Source organism: Cinclus cinclus, chromosome 19, assembly GCF_963662255.1.
Source record: "Cinclus cinclus chromosome 19, bCinCin1.1, whole genome shotgun sequence".
Lineage (NCBI taxonomy): Eukaryota > Metazoa > Chordata > Aves > Passeriformes > Cinclidae > Cinclus > Cinclus cinclus.
The window spans coordinates 4334842-4359063 of record NC_085064.1 but is presented as its reverse complement, the minus strand read 5'-3'; the positions used below and the strand labels follow the sequence as shown (position 1 = coordinate 4359063).

Sequence of the window (24222 nt, the reverse complement as noted above, 5' to 3'; positions counted from 1 at the left end):
GCTTTTAAAAAAAAGCGGTGGAATGTAAATACGGTGCAAAATGTATATGAATTATTTATTTGTGAACCCTGAGGGCGTATTTGTGTAAGTGATTCTTGTCAGTCTGTATCCCGGGGCCGGCCCGGCCGGGCGAGGGGCGCGGGGGGGGCTCGGGGCGCCGCGGCCGCTCCCGCTCCCCGCTTTTTTAAATGTGGAAATAAAACTTCTTTACAAACAAACGGGTCTCGCCTCCGCCGGCCTCTTCTTCCCTTCCCGTTTGTTTGCTCTGGCGGAACGGCCACCACCAAGGGAAAGGGAAAAGCGAAGAGAGTTTTCCCCACCTCCCATCCCAGGGAGCACCCCATTCCCCGGGGCTCGGTGTCCCCTCCGGGGGGCTCGGTGTCCCCATCCCGAGGCTCGGTGTCCCCCCCCCCCCGAGGCTCGGTGTCCCCCCCGGGGCTCGGTGTCCCCCCCGGGGCTCGGTGTCCCCTCCGGGGCTCGGTGTCCCCCCCGGGGCTCGGTGTCCCCATCCCGAGGCTCGGTGTCCCCCCCGGGGCTCGGTGTCCCCCCCGAGGCTCGGTGTCCCCCCCGGGGCTCGGTGTCCCCCCCGGGGCTCGGTGTCCCCATCCCGAGGCTCGGTGTCCCCCCCGAGGCTCGGTGTCCCCTCCGGGGCTCGGTGTCCCCCCCGGGGCTCGGCTGCAGTGCCGGCATGCGGGGTGAGAGCGGGGGGTGAAGCGGGCCGGTGATATCACCCGCGGTGATAACCGCGACTCCGGTGAATTAATAACGCTAATCTTAAGTGTATAATTGCCTAAGTGCTTTAAATGATCGCTTTGGAAAATGGATTGTTTCCACCCTTTAAAAGTGTCGCTCATCTGGCCGCGGCCAGCGGGCCCGGCAGCTGGTGGCCGGGACAGCCGGGCAGCGGCTCTCCGGCTCCGGGAGCCGACAGATGGGCTGCGGGTGCCCCCGGCCCCGGCCGCTCCCCCCCGGCGGGCCCGGCTGTCTGCGGAGCCCCCCCGGCACCCACCGGTCCCCAGGTCGCCCTCCCCGGTTCCCCGGGTCGGGTCCCAGCCCGGTGCCCCCGGGCCGGCTCCGTCCCCGGAGCTCTGCCCCGGCACCCCCGAGCCCCGCGGGGAGGGCGATTGTCGGCTCGGCCAAATGCACAGCCACGCCTGGGGGCGAGAACCCCCGGCCTTTGTGGATGGGGCTGGTCCTTTGCATGTGAATGGGGGAGTTTGGTAAATCCCCGGGCCTCGGCTGGGCGAGGAGGAGGAGGAGGAGGAGGAAGAGGGGGGGATCTCTCCCAGCTCGGGGTTAATGAAGTGGGAAAGGAGTCTTTCAGAGAGGCCTGCAAACAACCCCCTCCCTGGGCAACAACCCCCGTCCCAAATCCTACATGGATTGACTTAAACCCAGGGGATAAGTGCTTTAAATTAATCTCATTGAATAAGAATGAGGCCAAACAAAACTCTTTAAAATCATATTAAAAATCTATCAAAGGACAACTTGCAGTGGGTGTGCTTTTCATTTTGTGAGCCCAAAGGCAAGGAGCATACAGCAACCTTCCTCCCATTTACACAGCAGGAATGCGAATCAAAGACATTCTCTAATATTTAATTGTCCTTGTACCCGCAGCATATTCCTCCTCTTACATTAATGAAGTACAAAGCTTCGTTACACGTTTGTAATTGCAATATTTAAATTTGTCATTTCACATCTGGAAGGAGCTGGAAACTCCCCTGTACCAGTGGGTACCATAACACAGAGTCTGGGTGCAGTTTGTCCTACAAGGATGGTAGGAGAGAGCAGGACAGAATCCTCTGGAAACCTCTGCCCTGGGAAGGGGGAATGGCTGCGCTGGGAAAGACAGAAGAGGGGATGTGAGATGTTGCTGCCAGGGAGATCTCACAGCAGAGTCAAGCCTCAAGGTAAAACTGTTTAGGGACGACACCACAGGCTCTAAGCAGAGAGCACCACACTTGCCACAGCACAGTGTGTGGGAGGATCTCAGCAGCCTCAAAATCTGCTGAAGGACCAAGCTCACCTCCAGCTGTGTGCAGGGACTGAGATGGGAGCCCGTGTCCCACAGGAGAACCCACCAGCTCTGGCCCTGCACCTACAGCAGCCCCTGAGCAGGCTGGAAAAGTTTCCAGAGGATGGTGCCAGGGGTAGGACAGACAGTGCTGGGTTGAATTTACACCAAGCAAAAAAATGGAACAGTTCAGAAGCACCAGTCCCAGCAGGGAAACCCTTGGAGTATTGCACCAGTTCTGCTCCCTGGATTTCTCCAGGGTACAAAGTCCAACAGACAAGCTGCTGCTGCTGGTTGGGTTCTGTCAGCTCCAGGCTCCGGATCCAGAGAGTGCAGTGGGTTTGCCAGGACCAAACACAGGCCTGGCTCCCAAGACCCATCCAAGCTTTTATGCAGCTCGAGGGTCACCTTCCTCCCCTTCTGGCACAGCTTTAACCAGGACCAGCACCCTTGGAACAGACACAGCAAGAGCTGCTCTGCTGGACATGCCAGCACACACAAAAAGTCATTGCAACCAGCAGAATTATTTCTAGCCAAAATATTCCGTGGCTTCATCCAAGCACCAAACAAAGCTATGTCAGAATGGAAAGCCCAGAATACTGTTGCTTTTCCTGCCCTCTCCCCAGGTTTATGAAGAAAAAAAGGTGGTGTAAACAGGCAGGTTCTGTTGCTTTCTACCCTGCTTAGTTATGGTGTTCTCAGCAGCCAGGGACCAGCGCTGCGTCCTGTGTCTGACCCTTGCCCCTAGTGACCTCCTTGCTTTTTCCTAATCCAAAGCCTTGCAGTATGAACTCAACATGCTTCAGTTGCAGAGGAGAGGAGGATGTGAGCTCCTACTACAGGTAAAGGACACAGAGCCAGAAGAGAGCTGAGAAAACACAAGAGCATCTCCTGCAATCTCAGGGTGTGAGAGCAGGGAAGGCAAATCCAGCTAAGCCCTGGTCTGACTCACAAGCAGCTTTGCAGGAAAGTTTTACAGTGCTACTATTTCCACACCAAATCCGGGGACTTGAGGCTGCAGGGCAGTGAGGCCCTTGCCTTCCACCACGATCCAGACAAGCAAACGTGACCAAAGCCAAAACCAAAGCTGCAATTCCACCGACACTGCCAAACCCAGCTCCCCTTCCCTACCAGGCAGCTCCCATCCAGCCAAGACCCCCTCATTACACACCACATACCTCAGAGCAAGAGGGGACAAACTCAGGAGCAGTTCAGGACAACATCCACCTGGTTCATGCCACAGGAATCCACCGCCACCCCCAGCTGCTCCTCCTGCACTTGGGTGCTCGGAGGATTTGGAAATCTCTGCACACACCACACCCGGTCCTGCTGCAGGTGGTGGAGATTTGCAGGTGGTGGAAATGATGGAACTCTACAGGAGCTCTCAGCTCCAAGCACCACACTCTGCCCTGCCTGAATGAAGGGATGATTTGAGTGAAATCAACCCCAAACCTACCAGGTTCTTCCTGAATCGAGTGGTGCACAAGGGTGAGGCCAGCTCAGAGCAAATCTGGAGCTGCCCAAGTGTAAATAAGGGGAGAATTTGACTCCTGCCAACCCAGCTACAATTCAAACACATTTTGGTCATCAGGCTTCAAGTTTACTAGGAGAACACATGGCTTAACTTCAGATGCATGTGCATTTCTTTTAACACTTTGTTAAACAATCTCTTCCTCCCTTTTTCCATAACCACAAAAGCAATCCAGCCCTATGTGCTAAAGATGGTGAAGCTGAAAGAAAAAGGCAGTCTTATATTTTTTTTAAAAAATCACTTTATTCATAATAACCATTTGTACTGTTTCATGCCCAGTTAATAAAGGCAGCAATGAGGTCTCCTGATGTCTCTCACCTATGTGCTGTTGGCCTTTTTTCCTACTACCATGAATTTGCCAATAGTCCCTATTAATTCCTACATGACAGTCAGCCAGGAGAAGGTCATGTATTTTCCCTTCATGCACAAGATCATTCCCAAACTTGCACTCTCTGCATCATTCTGAGTCATTTTCATCCTCAGGTGTTTCTTTTCTGTTTGACATTTGCCTTAAACCTGATTGCTCTTCCGAATAGTACTCATAACAAAATCAGGTGGGTTTTATTGTTATTTTATTTTAATCTAATAAATGTTTGTAACTTCATTCTCTCTGCAAAATCATGGTTAATTTCATACTGGAGCCTTTTAATCATCTTTCAGCAGTGTTCAAAAGTATTGCAGTGAAATCTGAGTATTTGATAATTGCCTGGGAGGAAATAAAAATTCTGGTTTCACAAGTTACCTTCACTTCAGGAATTAAATACTCTGGGGCTGATTGCTGCTCTCCTACAATCCTTTGTATGACTCACTACAGCCCAAAGTAGGTGCCCTCAATTCTACATTTACAAGGCATCATTTTCATCTGTTTATACTCCATTTTCAGTACTTTTCTTCCTTCTGACGTCTGAAATTGCCACGATTTGAGCACTTTCTGGTCCTGCATTAAACATGTCTGGCTCAGGTCATGGGTGGGCTGCTCTTCCTCATCCCTTTCCTTGAGGAAGACACGTGCAGGGAGCAGAAAGTTGTGTTTTGGCTGGGTTTGTGCTGTTCTCACCTGTGCCTTGCTTGGTGCTTGTGTTCTAGCAGGGGCTGGAAGAAGCAGAGGGAGGAACATGGAGAGGGACAGGTGGGTGCTCACCTGCAGGAGCTGGGGGAGTTGGGAAATCTCCTGCAGGCTTTGGGGTTACTTCCCCACTCACAGGGCAGTTTGGGTTTCATTTCACACACTGTAGTGAACAAGTGCCAGTCTCAGCACGCTGGGGGCCATCCTGCATCCCTTTTCCCAGTGTCCCAATTCCCTGATGGCAACAAGATGGATGGCAAATAGGGAAAAGCAAGAAGTGAAATCCATTAGCTCAAAACAGGCCCTGGCAAGACAGAGAACTCCAAAAGGCTGGGTCACTGCTGGCAAGGGCTTGCAAGAGCCTGCAAAGGCTTTCATGCTCAGAGAGGTGAGACACCTCATCCTCCTCTGTGTTACATAATCAGGAATGACAACATGCTGCAGGCAAGGAGAAGTTTGGAGACTGCTGGATTCCACTCTGCCTCCTTCCCACAGTGACAGTGTTTGTTCCCAAGCTCAGGAGCTCTGACAGAAGTTCTGTGTCCATGAGCTCTGCCCCAGAGGGACCCTGTGTCATCACACTGAAGAGTTCTCCACAATCCTGCCACTGGCATCATTGCAGGTGACAATTCTGACTAACAGTGACCAGGGACAGACCTTGCCCAGCACAAGGAAGACAGGAGAGGATGTGGCAGCAATGTGGCTTCATTACCTGAGAGAGGAGCAGAAGTGCTCCTGTTACAGTGACAGGGGACAGGGCACATTCCCCTCTCCATGGTGCTCCTGGGACACCTCCCCTGCCATGTTTACCTGGCTGGAAACAGCAAGTGAAGGGATTGTGGAATGTTCCTTAAAAAGAAAAGCACCTCCTACCTCCCCAAACTTGTCTCGCTTTCATGTTGCACACTCATCACATTTCTCTGAAAATGTATTTAACCTTTTTTAATTTTTCTTGCTAAAATACACTTTAGGAACAGAGTACATCTTCAGGAAGCCACATTCAATTGCAGCAGTACATGAGGACACGCCTAGATTCCATTCCACTTGGACCTATGGAATGAAGGGGAGGAGGCCAAGATCCCCAGGATCCCTCCCACATTTGCCTGATAAATTGAAACACTCCTCAGTTGATTTGGCAGGTCACCCTGACCCCCGGCTGAGGCACTCAAGCAGCTTTTACAGCCAATGACTGGAAGGACCTGGCTTATGTTGGAATCTGCTGGTTGCCAGCTTTTCTCTGCTTTCTCTTCTTCTTCTTGACCTTGGCTCCAGCAGTGTCCATCCCACTGGAATATTCAGAGCGCAGGATCTCAGCAAGGCGGTGTTTGCCATGGGTCTTCTTCAGCAGGTCAGACCTGGGCAGGGGGAAGAGCAGAGCAGTTAAGGAATTAAAGAATGAAGAACTCCTTCTCCTGCTGGGTGGGTTCCTGCAATGCCACTGACAGTTGTTAAGTTAGAGAAGGAGCAGCTCCCTTTCCTTGAGGCTTGATTTGAAATTCTGCCTCATGCAAAATTAGGTATTGTCGTGACAGGTTTTCACAAAGGTGGCAAAATATCACGGCGTTTTTCAAAGCAAGCCTTTGTTCTGTACAAATGCTCTTGCAGGGGTGGCGGGGAGAAGGAAGGAAGCTTGTGTGCCTGAAGGCTGATGAATGAGGTGACACAGCAGTTTTGAAATAATAATATTATTATTATTATTAATAATAAACAACCTAACAGCCAATGACACTGAACAATGGAAACATTTTATAAACAGAGCTAAAATCCAGAGCTTGGAAACACAACCTCCTCCCAAACAAACCAGGGAAAAAATTAGAATGTCATGACTCTAAACCCAACAAATCCAGCAGATTTTCTTTTCTTGCAGTGTCCTGCAGCCATCACATGAACCTCACGGCCTCCCTCTCCAGAGACTGGCTTTTGCAAGGGTAGCTGCATTTTGCCTGGCCACCAAACTCCAACATGGATGTCCCTGCAGCCCTAAACTGCCAGCTATAAATATAAAAACCCACTCAGCATTTTCTCACCATGAGTTCTGCCACTGTCCAGCTCTATAACCTTGGGCAAATCTCACCCTTTTATTTCAAATACAATCTCTTGGGTGCAGGACCAGGCATCCCCTACCTCATTCCCATAGTTCTGGGCACATCGGAGTGTCCACAGCTCCTGGTGTTGGCATGTCCCACTCTCCTCCTCATCACCACAGAGCCACAGACTGGGTTTGAAGGGACCCTAAACATAATCTCATTTCTTTCACTAGACCAGGTCCAACCTGAACCCCTTCCAGCCTGGCCCTGAACACCTCCAGGGTGCACCTCTCTGAGCAAGTTCTAGCAAGGACCTGTAACAGATCTCAAGTTTTTCCAGGAACCTGTCTGTCCTTCTGAACACAAGGGAACCAAACAGCAGCCCCACAGCCATGCCAGCGAGCTTTGGTGACAACACAGGGTCTCAGCAGTCCCAGAGGTGACACCTTATAGCACTGCCTCAAAGTCCCTTCAGGCGTCCAAACCCATGCTGGGCACTGCAGAAAAGGAAGAATTTCTGTCTGCACCAATGGATCAATGCATTCAATAGGCCAAGCACACAGGGAACACAAGGGAAGTGAACTCTTGGCTGCCTGGGGCATTTGCTTGCTTCCTTCCCACAGCCTGTGCAGGTGTGTCCTCTGCTCAACCCCCTCCACCACTGGGAAAAGTTCCTATTTGACACTTTGATTGTTGTCTCCAAGCATTTCCTACAGTAATTCCCGGGTTTCCAAGCAACAGACCAGTTTACTTAACAACAGGGAACTCTCTGCTGCAAAAGAACAAGGAATTCACCAGTAGCTGCCGGGCTGAGCTGCAGCTCAGCAGGGAGGTTGTCCAACACTTTATTATCAATCAGGTGAAATTGCTGCCCAATTAGTAAATCAATACTCCCTGCTGAGGTGATCAGCTGTACATAGAAAAGCAGGGATGCAGGGAAAAGGGAGCTTTCTCCCTCTAACCCGGGGCCACAAAAATCAATGGAGTTGTGCTGTGGAACCTGTGCTCATCATGGACAGAAGAAAAGCAGCTGTCAAGACCCCATTTAACCAGGAGATGGAAGAGCTACAGGAACAGCACCAGCCTGCAGTGACAGCACACCAGGAAACTGCAGTGGGTCAGGAGCACTGATCTCTGCTGTAAAGCTGCGAATTCCTCTCTCTGCCCAACTGGTGACAGTCTCTGGGGCTCTGCCAGAGCAGCAAGAAAACCCAGGCACCTTCCCTCACCTGTGTTGTGAGACAAAGCCCAGGAGAACTGAGCAAGACCTTAACACTCACCTCCTGAGCATCCTTGGGCAAGATATTTAATCTCTGTGGCCTCCATGTCCATTCTGCCACCTCCTTGTGTTTTCCCTGTTGCTGAGGGCTGGTGGGATGTTAATTTAAGGGAGCTGTGTGGTGATACTGTGGCAAAAAGCTTCACAGAAAGGCTGTAAATGTAAAGATGCATTTGCAACACAGACAGAACCCATGTTCCCATCACTGGAAAAACACACGGATTATGAGCATCTCTTGCTGTGATATCATATCTAGGTATCACAGTATACTGAGACAGAAGAAGGAAGGAAAGACTCAGGTTTAGAGCTGCCTGTGCACATCTGTAATTAAGCTGCAACCTCAGAAAAGATGATACCAAGACCCTCAGCAGAGAGACAATAATGAAAAAGAGGAACTGTCCCTAGATGACTTTATCTCCTGAAAGGCTGGAAAAGACCAGGCCAAAGTTTGAAAGATTAAAAAAAGAAAAAAAAAAAAAATCTGTTCTCCTCCAGAGAACTGGACGGTTTAATTCACTGTTTAAACATGAGAAACTTGTGAATTCATTGCAGTGAAATACATCACTGAATGATGAAAAGGTAGGAGAGGAACATCTGGAAGAAAAAGTGTCCAGTGAAGGAAAGAATGAAATCTTTCTTTCTACTGTTTCAGTTCCCTTCTACACCCACTTACAGAGCTATTCCCAGCATGCTGCTCCCCTTCCCCGCTCAGGAGCCACAGTCATCTTAGGGATGCTGGTGCCACCCAACCCTCCACCCCTGAGGAAATCTGAATGGTTTGGACTGATCTCCTTTTCCTGGGTCTTGTTTGCTGGCTCAGAAGATGCCTCTGCTCATCTTTTCACCTCAGTGGTGAGTGAGCTTGTTCTTGGAGGTGTCTCTCAACCTGGCTGGCACCACTGCCTGTTCCTTTGTCTTGCTGTGTGAGATGCTGCTGCAATGCAGTGCACAGATGTAGTGACCTTTAACCAACTCCCAGCATCTGCAGCAGCCAAAGGCTCCCAAATTGCTGCAGCTGAGGGAGGAGGAGGATGAAGTTCTGACGCACAGTCCCAGAACTCATGGTGTGTCTTTGGAGGAGACCCGAGGAGGCCGTTCCATTTATCAGAAAACATTTCAATGTGGATTGCACTATCAATCTGCCTGACAGCATCTCCAACAGCTCCTTGACAGTGTGCCAGCAGCAGAGCTGGGTTACCTCTGGGCCAAGGCTGCTGCAACACCTGCTTTTCCTACTTATAGCATTGGATGAACCATCTGCAGCCGATGCAACCCTGTTTGGGTTGGTTTTGCTGCTGTTGTTTTTGCAGAATGGGGGCAAGAAATCCATCAGCAATCCTACACTGCTCTCGACAGGTCAACAGATGGCCCAGGTCCTCTGTTCCCAGCTGATGCAGACGCTTGAGAAGATCAAGGAAAATTATTACCCAGGCAGAATGAGCACCAAGCCTGTTCCAGAACACTCAGGGCAGGGTGGTCTCCACACTGGGATGTGCTGAACAGCAAAGTCCACCTTGCCCTACTGAAGTCAAATGCATTTCAGCCACACAGAAATCCCAGTTTCACTTTCACTGCCAGCCCTTGGTCTTTACCCTATGGAAGAAGGACAAAAGCAGCACTGGGAGGCTGGGAACCTCCCAGGATTCTTGCTTCTGTCAGGCCCTTTCTCAGTCTACAGGACAGAATATATTTCAGTTAGAGAGAGATGATAGTTTTTGGTGCACAGCCCCCAGCACAGAGGTTTTCCAGCTCTGTGTGCAAGCACTGTTAACTTGATCAGAGATGGAGGAAAGGCTCTGTGCAGCAGCCACAGTGGAACAGGACAGTAATAAAGGGCACTGCTGTATGCAGGAAACAATCAGATGGATTTTACAACTATAAAACTTTAATTTCATAGGAGGATTTCTTTTATAACATCATGATGTGGTAGCCAGGACTCACCTGTGTCCCCGAACTGCCTTAACGAAGAGTGATGGTGATGTTTCCTTTCACAGCAGCCATGTCTCTTACTCTCATTTTTGGCTCCATTTTCCCATGGATACATGTTCTTACCTGAACTCCAGTTTGGCTTTCTAGAACAGACTGCCCAAACCAAGCGAAATTCCCAGTGGGCAGAATTCTGAAGCTGCATTTTGACTAATTAAGTGGTATCAGGAAAGCTCTAAATGTGCACATCAAAACTAGCAAGCAAAGTGCTTCTAATGATGAGACAATTGCTGTACAGGGAGGCCCAGCTGCAGCCTTGAGCCACAAGCCCTGTATTAGTCTTTCCACAATTGTCAATGCCAAGATGTTCAAAAGTGGAACCAAGGATGTGAGGTGGGAGAGAAGGTAAAAGGCTACAAGTTTGCACCCAAAGGAAACTGCTGCCCTGGCCATGTGGAGGACACAGGGCTACAAGGTCTGTTTCCCAGGAGTTGTCTGATTCTATCCGACCATGCTGAAGAATGAATTAACACAGTGAACTTACAGCCAAAGCCTTCAGGCCATGCCCATCTCTACATCAGAGCAATGGCACTGTGATAATAATGTACAGCAGTGTTCAGACACCTCTTCCTGATCCCAGGGTTGGACTTAAAAACTCTGAAGCACAGTGGGGTTTTCACCTTTGTTTTTATATCACTTTTTGCATATGCTGTAGCAATTATTGACAATCATAAGTAAATTCAATCTTTCTGAGCATTTCTTGCATCAGAGATTCCTGTAGCAGGGAGTTCCACAGAATCAGCTGAACTAAAGAGTCACCTTTCTTTGTAATGGCTTGAACTTACAAAAAAAGCCCAATTAAGTTGCGGCTCCTCACTGCAGTGAAAGCCTTGGGGGGCACACACAGGCCTTCCTGATTTCAAAGGGAAAGCAGACCCTCAGTTGCCACAGATTCCCATGGAAGCCCACTGATCCAGAATGCAAAAGCCTGAGCAGCACAGGGATGCATGGTGGAATTGCAGTGGGTCTTTGGCATTTGCATTGTGAAGGAGTCAAAAGACAAGTCTATCTGGCCTGTCAGCCACTTCCTTGGCATGCTGCGACTCCACAGTGAACCAAGGACAGCTAATCCCTCAATGGAAGTGGGATCAGCTTCCTTGCCTCTACCCTGCAGTCAAAGCATGAGCCCAGACACTGACTAAGCTGATGTACTGTAATTCAATATGCAGTATCTGGTTCGAGTGCTCATCTCTCACCTAAACACAGCACTGCAACTTTCACAAAACATCGCGAGCAATTATTTCTCTGTCTTCAGATTGAGTTTTGCAAGATCCACTACAGCTGAGGGGACAGCTGGTTTGTACAAAGACCTCTGAAAAATACATGGAAGTTAACATGGGCATTGAGGAGAGGGCTGCTCCCATGTTTCAGCACTGAAACATCACACACCTGGCTGCTCCCTCTCACTGTCTCACCTTCCCTGAGCAGGCTCTCCAAGGAGGCGCCAAACATAAAAGGAGACTTCAAAAGAAAGGAGAAGTTTTCTTTGTCCTCTTAAGGAAACATTTAATGATTGCCTTTACCCCACTTTCAACCTGGAGTGCCTGCTCTTTATTCTCTAGGCAGGTGCTGAGAGATGAGGCTTTAGTGAGCAGCCTGATTAAAAACCAGTATCGGATGTTGGGAGACAATGTGTAATACGACAACCAACACTCACAGCATCATGTGAGAAATATAATTAAAAAGATTGCTCTGTGACTGAGCTGTTATAATTTCAAGCCTTGCATTTTACAATTAAAAATCATTTGTCTTCTAAAAGGCAGGCTAAGTTTTGCTTTCTGCTTTGTCAGTGTGAAATCAAAAGCAATTCTCTAAGTTAATAGCATTATCTTGGATTTATGCAAGTGCAGGCTGAATTTGAATTGATATTCACTTTCTCTAAACGATCCTATAAATACTAATATACCCTCTCTCTTTATTTATTTATTTTTCTAAGCACACACAGAGAAAGCTGATCAGAACCAAGTTTCACAGGCAGGAAGAATTGTTGCACAGCACAACTTTGGCTATTTTTTTGCAGGGTCTTAACTTTTTGTACAGCTCTGTCACAGCTCAAGCTCCAGATTTCAAATCTGGGAGCATGTGCAGTCTGCCCACTTTCCTTGAGCTGCAATTCTGTGATCCACGTGCAAATGAGCTCTCAAATCACTCTCAGACCATTTGTTCCAACACCTCCACATCCCCCAAACCCACAAGGTCTGCGTGTAAATACCTACTGTATCTTGAGCTTGTCTGTGCTATAATGGGATGAAGACTTGGGGAGGAGGAACCCCCGTCTAAAAGAGGTTTGTAACAAGGGAAAAAGTAGCTCTAACAGAGTAGCAACATCACAGGAACAGAGAGAGGCATTGTTGCAGGCCAAGTAATCCTATGACATGCTACTGTCAGTCATAGCTTGACACCCTGCTGGGCCAGCAAGACATCAAAGCCCACCCCATACCATCTTACATGCTCTTTATCAGCTAATCAGGCTATTCTTCCCGAAATAAAGCTCCCTTAAATCCCCTGCTCACAGGGGCATTTCCATCCTGTTGCCCATCTGCTGAGGAGGGTCAGCTGGAGCAGGAGGCAGAGCAGTGGCCTGTCCCTGGTGGCTGCTGAAAGCAGGACAATGCAGGCTCCAACTTTTTATTTTAAAATCCCTTCTCCTTGCATTTTTTTCTTTTCACAGGATAGGTGCATGTGCAAGAGAAGTGGCCAGCCCTGGAACAATTATGAGAATTAATGCTTTAATTGCATGGCTAAGGTTTGCTAACTGAGTTTGTAGCAACATGGAAAGAGTCACAATGCAAAGAAAAAAGATTTTCCTCCTTTGAATTACTGCAGTGATTTTACTGGCAAGGCAGAGGTCTGGATCCTGTCATTGCACTAGGGAAGAGAGCATGTCCTTAGCATTGTGATCCCAAAAGAGAGGATTATCTGTCCTGTGGAACCAACTTAGAGCAGCCAGGATCAGCTGCACTGAGCACCTTCAGCTCCCCTGCAAGCACAGAAGAGGGTTCAGGGCTCCTGCAGCAGCATCAGGGAGTCTCCAACTCCTTACACAGAACAGGAGTACCCAAAACAGCCTTGAGCACACACTACAGGGGATAGAGCTGCAACTCTGTGCTTGCTGCACACTATTCTCAGGAGAGATCCCACAGGATTTTGCAGAAATTCTTTTGCCAGAACTACTCACACCTCCAGGTTTGCAGAAGAATCACTTCTACCAACAGATCTGCTTTCTGAATTACACTCAATTCCTGGAGCAAGCCCAACCACCTTGAGGAGCACAGCACAGCATGTCACACAACGTTTCTTGGCTCAGGAACATCAGACTGACCTACCTTTTTGGTGTTGGTTTGGTTTTCCTCTTTGAGCCTGCAGTTGGAAAAGCAGTCAGGTTCTGGGGGGCATCTCTCAGCCCAAAGCTCTTGGCCACGTGACCCAGGTGGAGAGATTTGATGTGGAAGATGTGCTTGAGTTCCCTGGGATAGGTGGTATAGGCACAAAGGAAAGACTGCAGTGCTGAGGAGAAGGAAAAACACCAGTGAATTCTGTTTATCTGTATCTATACACTCTTAAAGATTCAGCTGTTCCAGCTGAAAGGACATCAGTCTGGTTCTTTGGGACCCCCTTCTGGTCAGCAGCTGGCAGAAAAGTTTGGCATGTTAAAAACCTGTGAAGGTTGCACAGTACTGGTACAATCCCAAAAGGGGAAGGCAGGTGCTGGGGAGGTGCTAGGAACTGAAACCAAGCTCCATTCAATTGCACCGGGTTTGCCTCCTGCAAGGCTGCTCCTTTGGTCACAAAAGGTGAATTTGTAGCACATCTCTCAGGAGTTACTCACACTGAGTGGCAGATATGAGGAGAGTGGGAACAGAGATGCAGGGATGAAGAAGGAGAAGCATGGAGATGGCATAGGAAGACCCCTCTGATATTAGAGTCCCAGTAGTCCATGCATTTTTCACCAGTTACCAGCTAGTCCCTTATAAATATCTGAGAGCCGGATGGATTTCCTGACTCATCAGCACATTGAGAACAGAGCTCACCTTCTCAAAAGGGAAAAATAATAGAACTGTGTGCAAATTTCCTTTCCCTTCTTTATATTCCTATAATGCCCTTCCCTCAGGGCTCATTGCTCTAAAGACAATCATCCACTAATATGAGCACTACCTCTGCTCCTCCCCACCCCCAGAACATTAACTACACCCGGGCTGGCCCCCGCTCTGGGAATAGAGGGACTTCCAGGAAAGAAAGTCTGCAGCTCAGAAAATGCCTCCCCTCAATCCCCTGCTGCTCCTCTGCTTGCTAAACCTCCTGTGTCTCCCCAGCCCTCACTCCAAACCACCACCTGCATCTTCCTCTCCCTCTCACTCCTGACAGCAGCGAGCTCTAAACTCTCACCTCTCCTGCCCTTGCCTGTTGAGCCACCGGACCAGCAAGTTTGCCCACAGCTTATGTCTAATCTCTTGGCAGCAGCCAGAGATTGGAGTTTATGAACAGTAATAAAAATGTCATTTTAGCAGATCAGCTCCTGGAAGGACCCAGGGAATCCATCAAAGCTCTGTTTACTGAGCAAAGCGAACTCCTTTTCCCAATCGATGAGAAGAAAAGATTGAGTTTTTTTGTACCTTCTTCCCAATTTCACAATGCTGCTCTTTTAGAGGCTTCTGAGCACCCAGAGACCTGTGTTTTCCCAAAAAAGAGAATGCTAAATTCCAAATACTGTCTCAGTGTCTCGTCTGAAGGCCATCCTTCTGAGGGCTTATAAACCAGCTCAAATGCTCTCAAAAACCCTGTTCTGCTGCCTTTTTTTTTTTCAAAAAGTTACTGGTCAAATTCACCTATGAGAAGGTGTAACTCTTCAAAGGGAACAACAGGAACTTGCTCCTGCTTTGAATTCAGTCCCATTGGAGCTAATACAGCTGTCTGCCTCACAGCATTTGAAATGGCTGATACTAAAGATCCTGTTATTATGAAGGCTGAGCTCACCTCCCACAGTTGTGCATAGAGGAAAAGCTGCTGCTGCCAACTCCCCAGATCAGAGTTAGAAAATCAAAGTGTCAAAGGCTCCCATCTTCCCAAAGTCCTGACAGACATCTGCCAGATCCAGCTGTGAGTCAGAGCACACAAAACCAGGGAGGCACTAACCCAAGAGCTGAACTGAGAGCCTGGCTGGACCTGCAGGTCACAATCCAAGCCCAGAAAACTGCCTCACCTCCAAGCAGCTCAGAGCTGAGATGTTCATTACAGCACCCATGAGACTGAAATGAAGATCTTTGTGGACGAGATTCTTTTAAAAATCTTTACTATCAGGTCTTTAGACCTCTCAGTGTTGCCAGAGCTATGTTTTCTGGCTTTTATGTGCAATTAGAGTGGCCAGATGCTGAAAGTTTTATTGTTGTTTTTTTTTTTAAAGTTGAAATTCTTTTATGATTTTGGGATCAAAGAGACAGAGCTTTAGGAAAACAACTCACAAAGACTGGTAACAGTGCTGGTCAAGCTATAATTCATGTACAGAGTTCCTTATCTTGATGCCACAGGAACAAACTGCCTGAGCAGTTCTGCCCCACCAATACAAGTCTGAGGCAACATGTACTGGCTTGGAGTGGGATTTGGACTTTTGCTCATGTAAGACAGAGGATTTAGGTTGGTCCTTTGCACCTCTGCATCCCCATTTTTCTCTAGGAAATGCAAGTGTGGAAAATCAAAGGAAGAAAATTAAAAACCCAGTATGCTCTATGTATGATGGGGTTAGAAGGGCTGGTTTGTTGTTATTTTAAACAGGGGATGAGAGGGTAATGAGAATGAAAGGAAGACAGGTGACATAACCTGTTCACCAGGCTCTGAGCTGGCAGCCAGCTCCCAGCACTGGCCCCAGGGCATGGCCTGATAAACTGGGAGGCACTTTGCCAGAACAGGTAGCAGTAGGAGGGAAGGATGCACCAAAACCACCACTGATCTGAGCTTTGTGCCGCTGCCCTGGGCTCCTGGGATTCTGCTGTTCCTCTCCACATACGGGTGCTGAGGCCAGAAAGGAGGAAACAAAATGCTCAACTGCTGGCTGTAAAACTGGGAAACGAGGAGGAGGAAAGCAGGGTTTGCTTTCCTTCCTTCCTCTCTGTAACTCAGGGGCACACAGGATCAGCCTCCTGAGCCTTTTCTGGCCCCACAGCCCTGAAATGAAGCACCTATCACCATGCAAAGCCTTGGGATGAGCATCCAGCCCTTCCCAAAAGGGGCTCCACTCTTGATAAGGTTAATCCTTCAGGTAGCAGGGCCCAGCCAGAACCCTTCTCCCACCCATCTCACTGCTGATCAGTCAATCAACTTTGAAGGGCAGCACCTTCCCTGAACCATTTGATTTGAGTGTGAAAACCACGGGACCCAGAGCCAGAAGGGGAGAGCGGGCAGGGAGCCACTCACCTTTTGAAAGCAGACTGCAGTGCAAACACTGCTTATTAACATTGACTAGGTCAGAAAATGGGAAAAACAGAAAAAGAGAGAGAAACAAATGCATCTCTGGCACAGTTTCCAATTGATTGTCTGCCATGAAAGCAAAAGCCAGCTGCCATGTTAATTATTCATGATGCCTGGCTCAGAGGGGAGGAAGAGGGGCTTATGGAAGCCACTCAGCAGTGGAAAATTTGCATATGTAGATAGCAGAGTTGGAAAAAGAGGTGGAGTGCTCCTCTACAAACTAAATGGGATGCACAACATTTCAGCATTTCCTGGTGTTATTTTCTGTGCTTCTTTTCTGTTCTTTTCTGCTAAAGAAGTTATTAATGCTGAGGTCAGCAACAAGTGTGTGGGGGTGGGTGTGTGCACAGTGATACTGAGTAGAGAAGAACCACAGAGGTTTTTTAGGTGTGACCAGAGTTATTCACCGGTTGTTCCTGTCACAGGCATTTCAGGTTAGAAGTTTGCAGGGGGTACAAGAAGTCCCAAGGGAGCAGCAAGAAGCTCATCCATGCAGAATGAAGGATTATGATGATGTTAGTCACATGCTTTGAGATTGTGGATTTAAAAGAGCAGCTACAAAATTACACCACACACCTGAAAATGGGTGAAAGCTGCTTGTGTAGCAAGTCAAACACTTTTAACTGCAGGAGGAAGGTGTTTGAAAACTCCAAGGAACTGAAATCAGCTCTGCATCTGCTGGAGGTGGGGTGAGATTTCAGCCCAGGGATGTGCAGTGGTAAGGGGAGAGCAAAGAGTGAAACAGCAGAATTTCAAATACTTTGCTCCTCAATACAGCCACACATAATCAAAAGCATGCAGAATAATTGGGGTAAGCAGGTAGTCACAGGAGATACTCTGGTTGCTCTGCTTTGTCATCACCTAAGAAGGGAGTACAACATCCAGAAAAAAACAGCACCTCTGACCTCCTGAACAATCACTTCTCAAGATTCCAAACAATTTTCATGCTGCACTTAACTTTTATCTTGAGAACAGCCTCCCCATTCTCCAGTTATTGTATAACTCCAAGAGCAATTTCCCCATATGGTTCTGGACCCCTTGGAAGGTGATTTCAGAAGGTGAGCACACAAGGCACACACCTGCATGCAGGTGCACACAGCAGGTACACAGAATGGTAAACAGGAATGATGCAGACCATTAAAATTCATCTCACCAGGACCCCCTCCACTGGAAATGCAGAACTGAAATAACTTCTACACAGGCTTAGACAGCAGGACTTGACTCAGAGCAATGAGGTAAAAAAAGAAAACGATCAGGAAGGAAGATGTAGGAAGAGGAGACTAAAAAAAAGGGTAAAGGCTCCAGTCCTAAATACTGTGAGCAAGAAGGGCTTAGTCTTTTTCATTAAGGGTTTGCATTTTGTGGACTTGTCTCAGTAACTCATAGTCAAATTCCAAGTAATTGCCCAAGAGCTCTGGGGCCTGACTTCCCACAGTGCCTATCCTGCACCACCTTTTTGGCTCCTCTCAGGAGACAGTTTGATGTTTCTTTTCCTACCACATCCCCAGCAAGAGTTTAATCTTTCTCCCAAATCTGTCTCCCTCTCAATTTTCTAAACTGAGAGGAAGAAGGGCAGAGAGCCTCTTACACTGCTCAGTGACAACTACTGTGCATCCTGCTTGGGAAAGGTGGCAGATGAAACCCCAGCCTTGTACACAGCTACAATCATCAAGTCCATCCCAGCTTTTATTCTTCCTGCCTTTTTGAGTTGTTGCCCCTCTCTCTTCAATCTCCCATCCCACACAACCAACTCCAGCCCAAGATCCTTTCCTGGTCAGGGTTGCATCCTGTCTTTCAGGCTTCAAATTCCCTCTTGGTGTGAACTGGAGGCCTCTGATGGGAATTGCAGCAGGATGTGGTGGAAGAAGTCACCCATCTCCTTCCCAGCATAACACACACAACCCACTCACTCCTGTGATTGGGTCAAAGCCCTTGGATGTGAGTCCCACTGAAAGCCAAGACAAATCTCATTTGCATGTAATATGGGAACACCAGAAATTAACATTTAATATCACCACAAAGCCTTCTGGGCCTGCCTCAACCCCCTGCAGAGCCCAATGGCCCCAAAATGTTTCTTCCAGGCCTTTTACCTGATGCTGTGCCCCAGAAGGAAACCTTGGCAGCTCATCTGAACCCTTGTGGGATAAGTGGAAGGAAACTCACTGACCTTTCTTTGCCCACTGGACAGTCCCCTCGCTGGAGTGGACGTGATTTTCAAATTTTGTCTGCAGGACCGTGGCCCTCTCCCGGACTTCCTGAGGGTTCTTGCCACAGGATTTCTACCAGGGAGGCAGGAGGATTAGAGGAAAGACAGAATTTGAGTCAGGAATAATGAAGCAGTTTACAATAGATTTAATAACAGTAAAATCACACAGCAACTACCCAGGGGCCAACAAAGGTAATCCTCTCAATATTACTAGAGGAAAAAAAAAAAAGATCCAGATAAAGATGTTAAAGTCAGAGCAGCCAGTGAGTGCCGTGTGGTGGGGAGAACAAATCAGTTTTAATTTTGTGTTTTCTAACATCTATCACGTATCTTTTTCCCTTTTTTCCCTTGCTTTTCTTTTTCCTTCACCCGCCCCCTTTTTTGTTGTTTTTGTTTTGTTTTGTTTTTACTTCTAGGTACAACAGGTCAGGCTTGTTTCCATTGGAATTATTTGGAATAACTCCCCCCAGATCCTACACTAACAGTTTCAGAGTGACACTGCAAGTTCCCCTGTGCATTTCCCCAGAACACCCAGGGCAGGAGACCACGAGATCCACAACCACCCCCAAGCTCCAGAGAAAAGACCAAATTCAGCACCTGTGAACAAAGGCAACCAAATGAACTCGTCATGAATTCCAGCATGGATTTCTACATGAAATTGTCCTCACTGTCAACACATCATTTGACTGGAACTGCCATCACTTGGCTCCTCTAGAGCAGGACAAGCCCCTTGCACCAAAGGTAAGACAGAATAAACTTCATCAGGCCAAAAGAACAATTCTGCACGTGTTCCAGCTTTGCTGGGATCAGACTGTAGGATGCAGTTCAGGAAATGGAAAAGAAACATTCCTGGGAGCAAGCTGTTACTGGGAGGAGAGGAGAGAGAGGAGAGAGAGGAGAGAGAGGAGAGAGAGGAGAGAGAGGAGAGAGAGGAGAGAGAGGAGAGAGAGGAGAGAGAGGAGAGAGAGGAGAGAGAGGAGAGAGAGGAGAGAGAGGAGAGAGAGGAGAGAGAGGAGAGAGAGGAGAGAGAGGAGAGAGAGGAGAGAGAGGAGAGAGAGGAGAGAGAGGAGAGAGAGGAGAGAGAGGAGAGAGAGGAGAGAGGCTCTCTCCCTCTCTGAGGGATGCAGGCAGAGAAAGGAAATGTGGACCAGTAAACAAGTGAAATATTTGATGGAAAGCTGACAGCAAAGTACACAGCCAAGGATGGATGTGCACCTCTCCCAGGAAAGGGCCACAGTTCTCCAGTGTAACTCAGACAGGAGCCAGCATCCAAGTGTGAGAGTGCCAGATCCAAGGCAACAACTTGATACTGGTCAGACCCCTCACCCGAGCAGGGCTGACTGAATACAAACATCCAGCTCCTGGCATTCTGGAGGAGCCCTGTGCCAAGGCAGCAGTCCTGTTGTTCTTTCTCTGGCAGATCTGCATGCTAATGCTGCAAACCTCTCTTTCCTCTGCGCTGCTGCCAGTCCAGAGGAGCCACATCCCACTGACACCACAAACAAACCCCAGGGACCGTGGGGGCTGCCAGCACCTGACACAAAATGCTCTCCTGTGCCAGATGTGCCACTCTGTACCAACAGCAAATGTGCCCAAAGTCAGACCTCAAATGTAGTTTAAATGCCCTGCACTGTGCCCTGTCTGAAATTCAGGATCCCACAGCTTCCAGCCACTGGGTAATTCCTCAACAGAGCAAACACACTTGGGGCTGGAGCTCCTGCTCACTCACTGCCTGGACTGACTGTCCACCTGCATCTCCAAAGACAGCCTGGCTATTTTAACACATGAACTCTCCCAGATTTCTGGTCTCTACTCTCTCCCTCAAGAACAGCTCATGACCCATCTCACAGAATCACAATGTCATTTAGGTTGGAAAAAACCTCCAAAATCATCGAGTCCAAACTTTGGCTGATCACCACTTCATCAACCAAACCATGGCACCGAGTGCCACATCCAGTTTTTCCTGAACACTCCAGGATGAGCACTCCACCACCTTCCTGGGCAGCCCATTCCAATGCTTAACCACCCTTGCAGTGAAGAAATCCTTCCTGATGTTCCACCTAAACCTTTCCTGGCACAGCTTGAGGCTGTGTCCTCTCCTCCTGTCCTTGTTCCTGACCCCCACCTGGCTGCACCCTCCTGTCTGTGAGTTGTCTTCCCTGAAACTCTTTTTCTCCAGGCTCAGCCACCCCCAGTTCCCTCATATAATACATGCTCCTCATCTAATTTACTCTCTGGACCCTTCCTCAGCTTTTCTGCCCTTCTCTGGACACTCCTATCACAGATGCCTTTGACTTCAGGTGTGCCCTGAAGCGGAGACTGTCCCTAGCCCAGGGGACTCTGCAGAGGTTTAGTGACCCCCAGGTGGAGCTGCCTGCCCCACGTGGCCACTCCTTGTTGTCACTCCCAAGTTTCCACCGATGTGAAACACAAAACTTTCTGGCCCCCGCCTGCTCCTCCCGGCCCCCAGCACTTTCCTTTTGTTAAGCCTGGCAGCACCAAGTGTCACCTTCCCAGCGCTTTTTAATATGAATGTGAAATTAGTGAGGTTTGCCCTTTCCCCTGGCGGACAGAATCCTCTGTTATTAAAAAGTAAAGCACTTTAATAATGAAAACTTTTTCTCTTTTTCCTGTGTTTTAACTGTTTAAAATTAATGAGAAGGGCATAACGGTTGTCAAAGCGATATTGAAAGCTGGGTAGCCAGGACCGAATAAGCACGAAAATCCCTCCAGAGTGTTAAATAAACAGTGCTTCAGCCCCCTCTGAATCCCTGTGTTGGTTATTGTATACATTCTGTAACAGCACTCAGAATAGATCTGAGCACCGGGGAGGCAGAAAGGTTTCAGAATTCCAATAAAGGCCTCAAATTAAAGACAGCCTGGTGCGAATTCCAGGAGAAAATTAAAGAGACCTCAAGCTTAAGTGACAGGTGACTTGCTTCTGTGTCACAACTGTCAGGGGATTTAGTGATAATATGGCAATATATTACAAAGGACTTTTCTTATTCCCCCCTTTAGGTTTCAAAATGAGGCATCTCTTCTTCCTGGTGCTGGGGGAAAATAACAAAAAAAAAAGTAAGACAAAAATGAGGGATAAAAAACTAGGTGCATAATTTCCAAAGTGTGAGGTCAGTGCAAGAGATATAAATAAATAAATAAATAAATAAATAAAACAAATGGCAGGAAACATAATGTCCTCAGAAAACAGCTTCTCCCCTCCTCCCATCTCCACCTTGTCTTTTATCCCCTTCAGACCCTTGAGACAGATCTCATTTTAAAACTGCACCCTAATGGGCATGAAAAAACCTGTGTTTGATTCCTGTCTTCCAGGGCGGTTCATCTCAAAAGCAACAACAACAAAAAAAAAAACCAACAAAAAACCCCACCCCAATAAAAAAAAAAATTCTAAATTTAAAACTGACTCAGAGGCAAACTGTGAAAATAAAACCAGCCCATGATTGAGTGTCTGGACTGATCAAATAAATCAGTGCTACTGGAAGGGCATGGAAGGCATTCCTTGTGCTTTACTCACACAGGCAAGCTTTAATCCAGGTTTGCATGAGCAGGACAATTAATTTGAGACCTCACACATTTTTCCAAGACCCCAAAGATAAAAGCCTACCCCGGAGGTTTGCTTGATCTGCTCCCCATCTAAATTTGTTCCCTCTGTTAAATAAGCAGCACTGTAGCCATCATGGACAACCAGTGGGATAGGAGAACCTTTTCTGCCTTGTGATTCCTTCAAAGCCTGTTCTGGCTGATCCCAAACCACTGTCATTAATGAGTGTGGACATTAACGACATTTATAAGCTAAAAGAAGCCATGCAAGAGAAAAATGTCAAGATGCAACATTATTATTAAGCAGTTTGAGACATCAGGGGAACTCTCAAAAATGGCAACTCCACCAGGAAAAGATACATGGATTTCTGTCAGAAGGAAACTTCCAGTGATAAAGACGGCAGGTTTTAGGTTTGAGAGGTTGGGATAAGTACTGAAAACTTCTGATTTCATTAAGAGAACATGATAATGAAAAAAAAAAAATTGAAACACAGTACGACTAGACTGAGGTAGTAAAGTTCATTCTTAAAACAGAAAAAAAAAAAAAAAAAAAAGCAAAATGGGGAAAACCCACCAAAAAGCCTGGTTGTAACATCTCCTGCTTCCATTATACTTCAAAACAAAATGAAGGATTTTGTTTTAATAACAACTTTTTACTAACCTCCACACACCTTCTCTAGAACTCACCAAGTCCCCCTTGCTCCCCCTCCATAAAAGTTGAAAGATCAAATTTATTCTCTTTGTAGGCAGGTGAACATTCACACGCCCAGACATAGCCACATATATATTTCATATACCTAAATATAAAATATACATTTTACAGGCACTTCAGCTTGCTCCCTGGCTGCACACAGAAGCCCAAAAAAATACATGTTCCAATGTGGTACTTGTAATGGACTTGAGTTGAGGCAATGAGAACTGAAGAGCATCATAATGAGGTTCCTGTGTGCAGGACTATAATATATACATGACTCAGAGCATGGAGAACTGAGAGCAGAGCTGAACCTCCCTCCAATGGAAATGACACTGTTGGATCAGGTTCAGCTCCTCCTGACACCTCCTCAATCCCTCCCTGTCCCCACTGCACTCCCATCTTATTGTACTGCCCATGTGGCAAATTTAGGGAATTTAATAAAGATTAACCCTCCTGAAAATTTGGGAAATGCCCCTGCAGCTTCTGAGCTGACCACTCCATGGCAATATAAAACAATAGAGCTAACAAACACAACAATTGATTGCATGAATGTATTTTTCAAGTAATTCTTGAAGGAGCCTGTTTCATACTGACAGAACTGCTGTAATTCCATCCCCATTAAATGATACAGAATTTTTCCCATGAAAAGAAACTTTGTTCTTAAGTCCCAATTCTTTCAGACTGAGTCACATAAAAACTGGTTATTTTGTATTTCTAAGCTCCTGCAAGAGATTAAAACCATCCTACAACCACAGCGGATGGATCTCAGCTCCAGTGAAGTCAACAGCAAAATCCCACTTGCTTTGATGTCAAAGGGAAAAGAGGAATTTAATCCCACCTTTGAAAGCAAAAGGAACCAAGTCCTTCTGTGCAAGTTCCTGCATGCAGCACCTGGCATGGCAGGGCCTGCACAGCAGCACTGTCCAAACCAACAACTCCTCCTTTCAAAGAGGGGATGGCTTTAGAGCTTTTTGGAAGGAAACAAAGGAAGCCAAAACAAGTGCAGTTAAAAAAATGCTTAAAAGTGTAGAGCATTTGACAATTTGGAAGCTAGAAATACCAAGCTGATCAGTTTTTGGTTAGGTTTTTGTAGCTAAAAAGGCATTTTCTCCTGCCACTTTTCAAAACTTAAATTGTAATTTCCTGGAATAAAAGATGTTCTCTTTTGTGCCCACTTCCCATGAAATAACATTTGTCCCCACATCTAGAACAGCAAATATTCTGTCCCATGTCAGTAACAAATTTATAATACAATTTCTGCAAAAATGGAATACTTGAAAAAGTCTTCAAAGGAAATCCCACTATAAGCACATCTGAATCAAAAGGAAAGTATTTATACATGGAACTATTTAAAATAATTTCTGTAATAACGAAGCACGACTGAACTTTGTTACGAGGT

General features: G+C 47.3%; 1 protein-coding gene across 2 annotated transcripts in view; it reads right to left on the bottom strand.

The window, feature by feature from the left end:
- Positions 1–5545: 5545 nt before the first annotated feature.
- Positions 5546–24222, bottom strand: part of DDX31 (DEAD-box helicase 31) — a 43661-nt gene continuing 24984 nt past the window's right edge. Inside the window, exons 18-20 of one of the 2 annotated variants that reach the window (XM_062505379.1) lie at positions 18533–18644; positions 13230–13410; positions 5546–5966 (exon numbers count right to left, since the gene is read on the bottom strand). In XM_062505379.1, coding sequence (XP_062361363.1) covers positions 5816–5966; positions 13230–13410; positions 18533–18644 — 444 coding nt within the window. In that variant the 3' untranslated portion in view covers positions 5546–5815. The remainder of the gene's footprint in view (positions 5967–13229; positions 13411–18532; positions 18645–24222) is intronic. The other variant, XR_009933794.1, reaches the window with a different exon arrangement.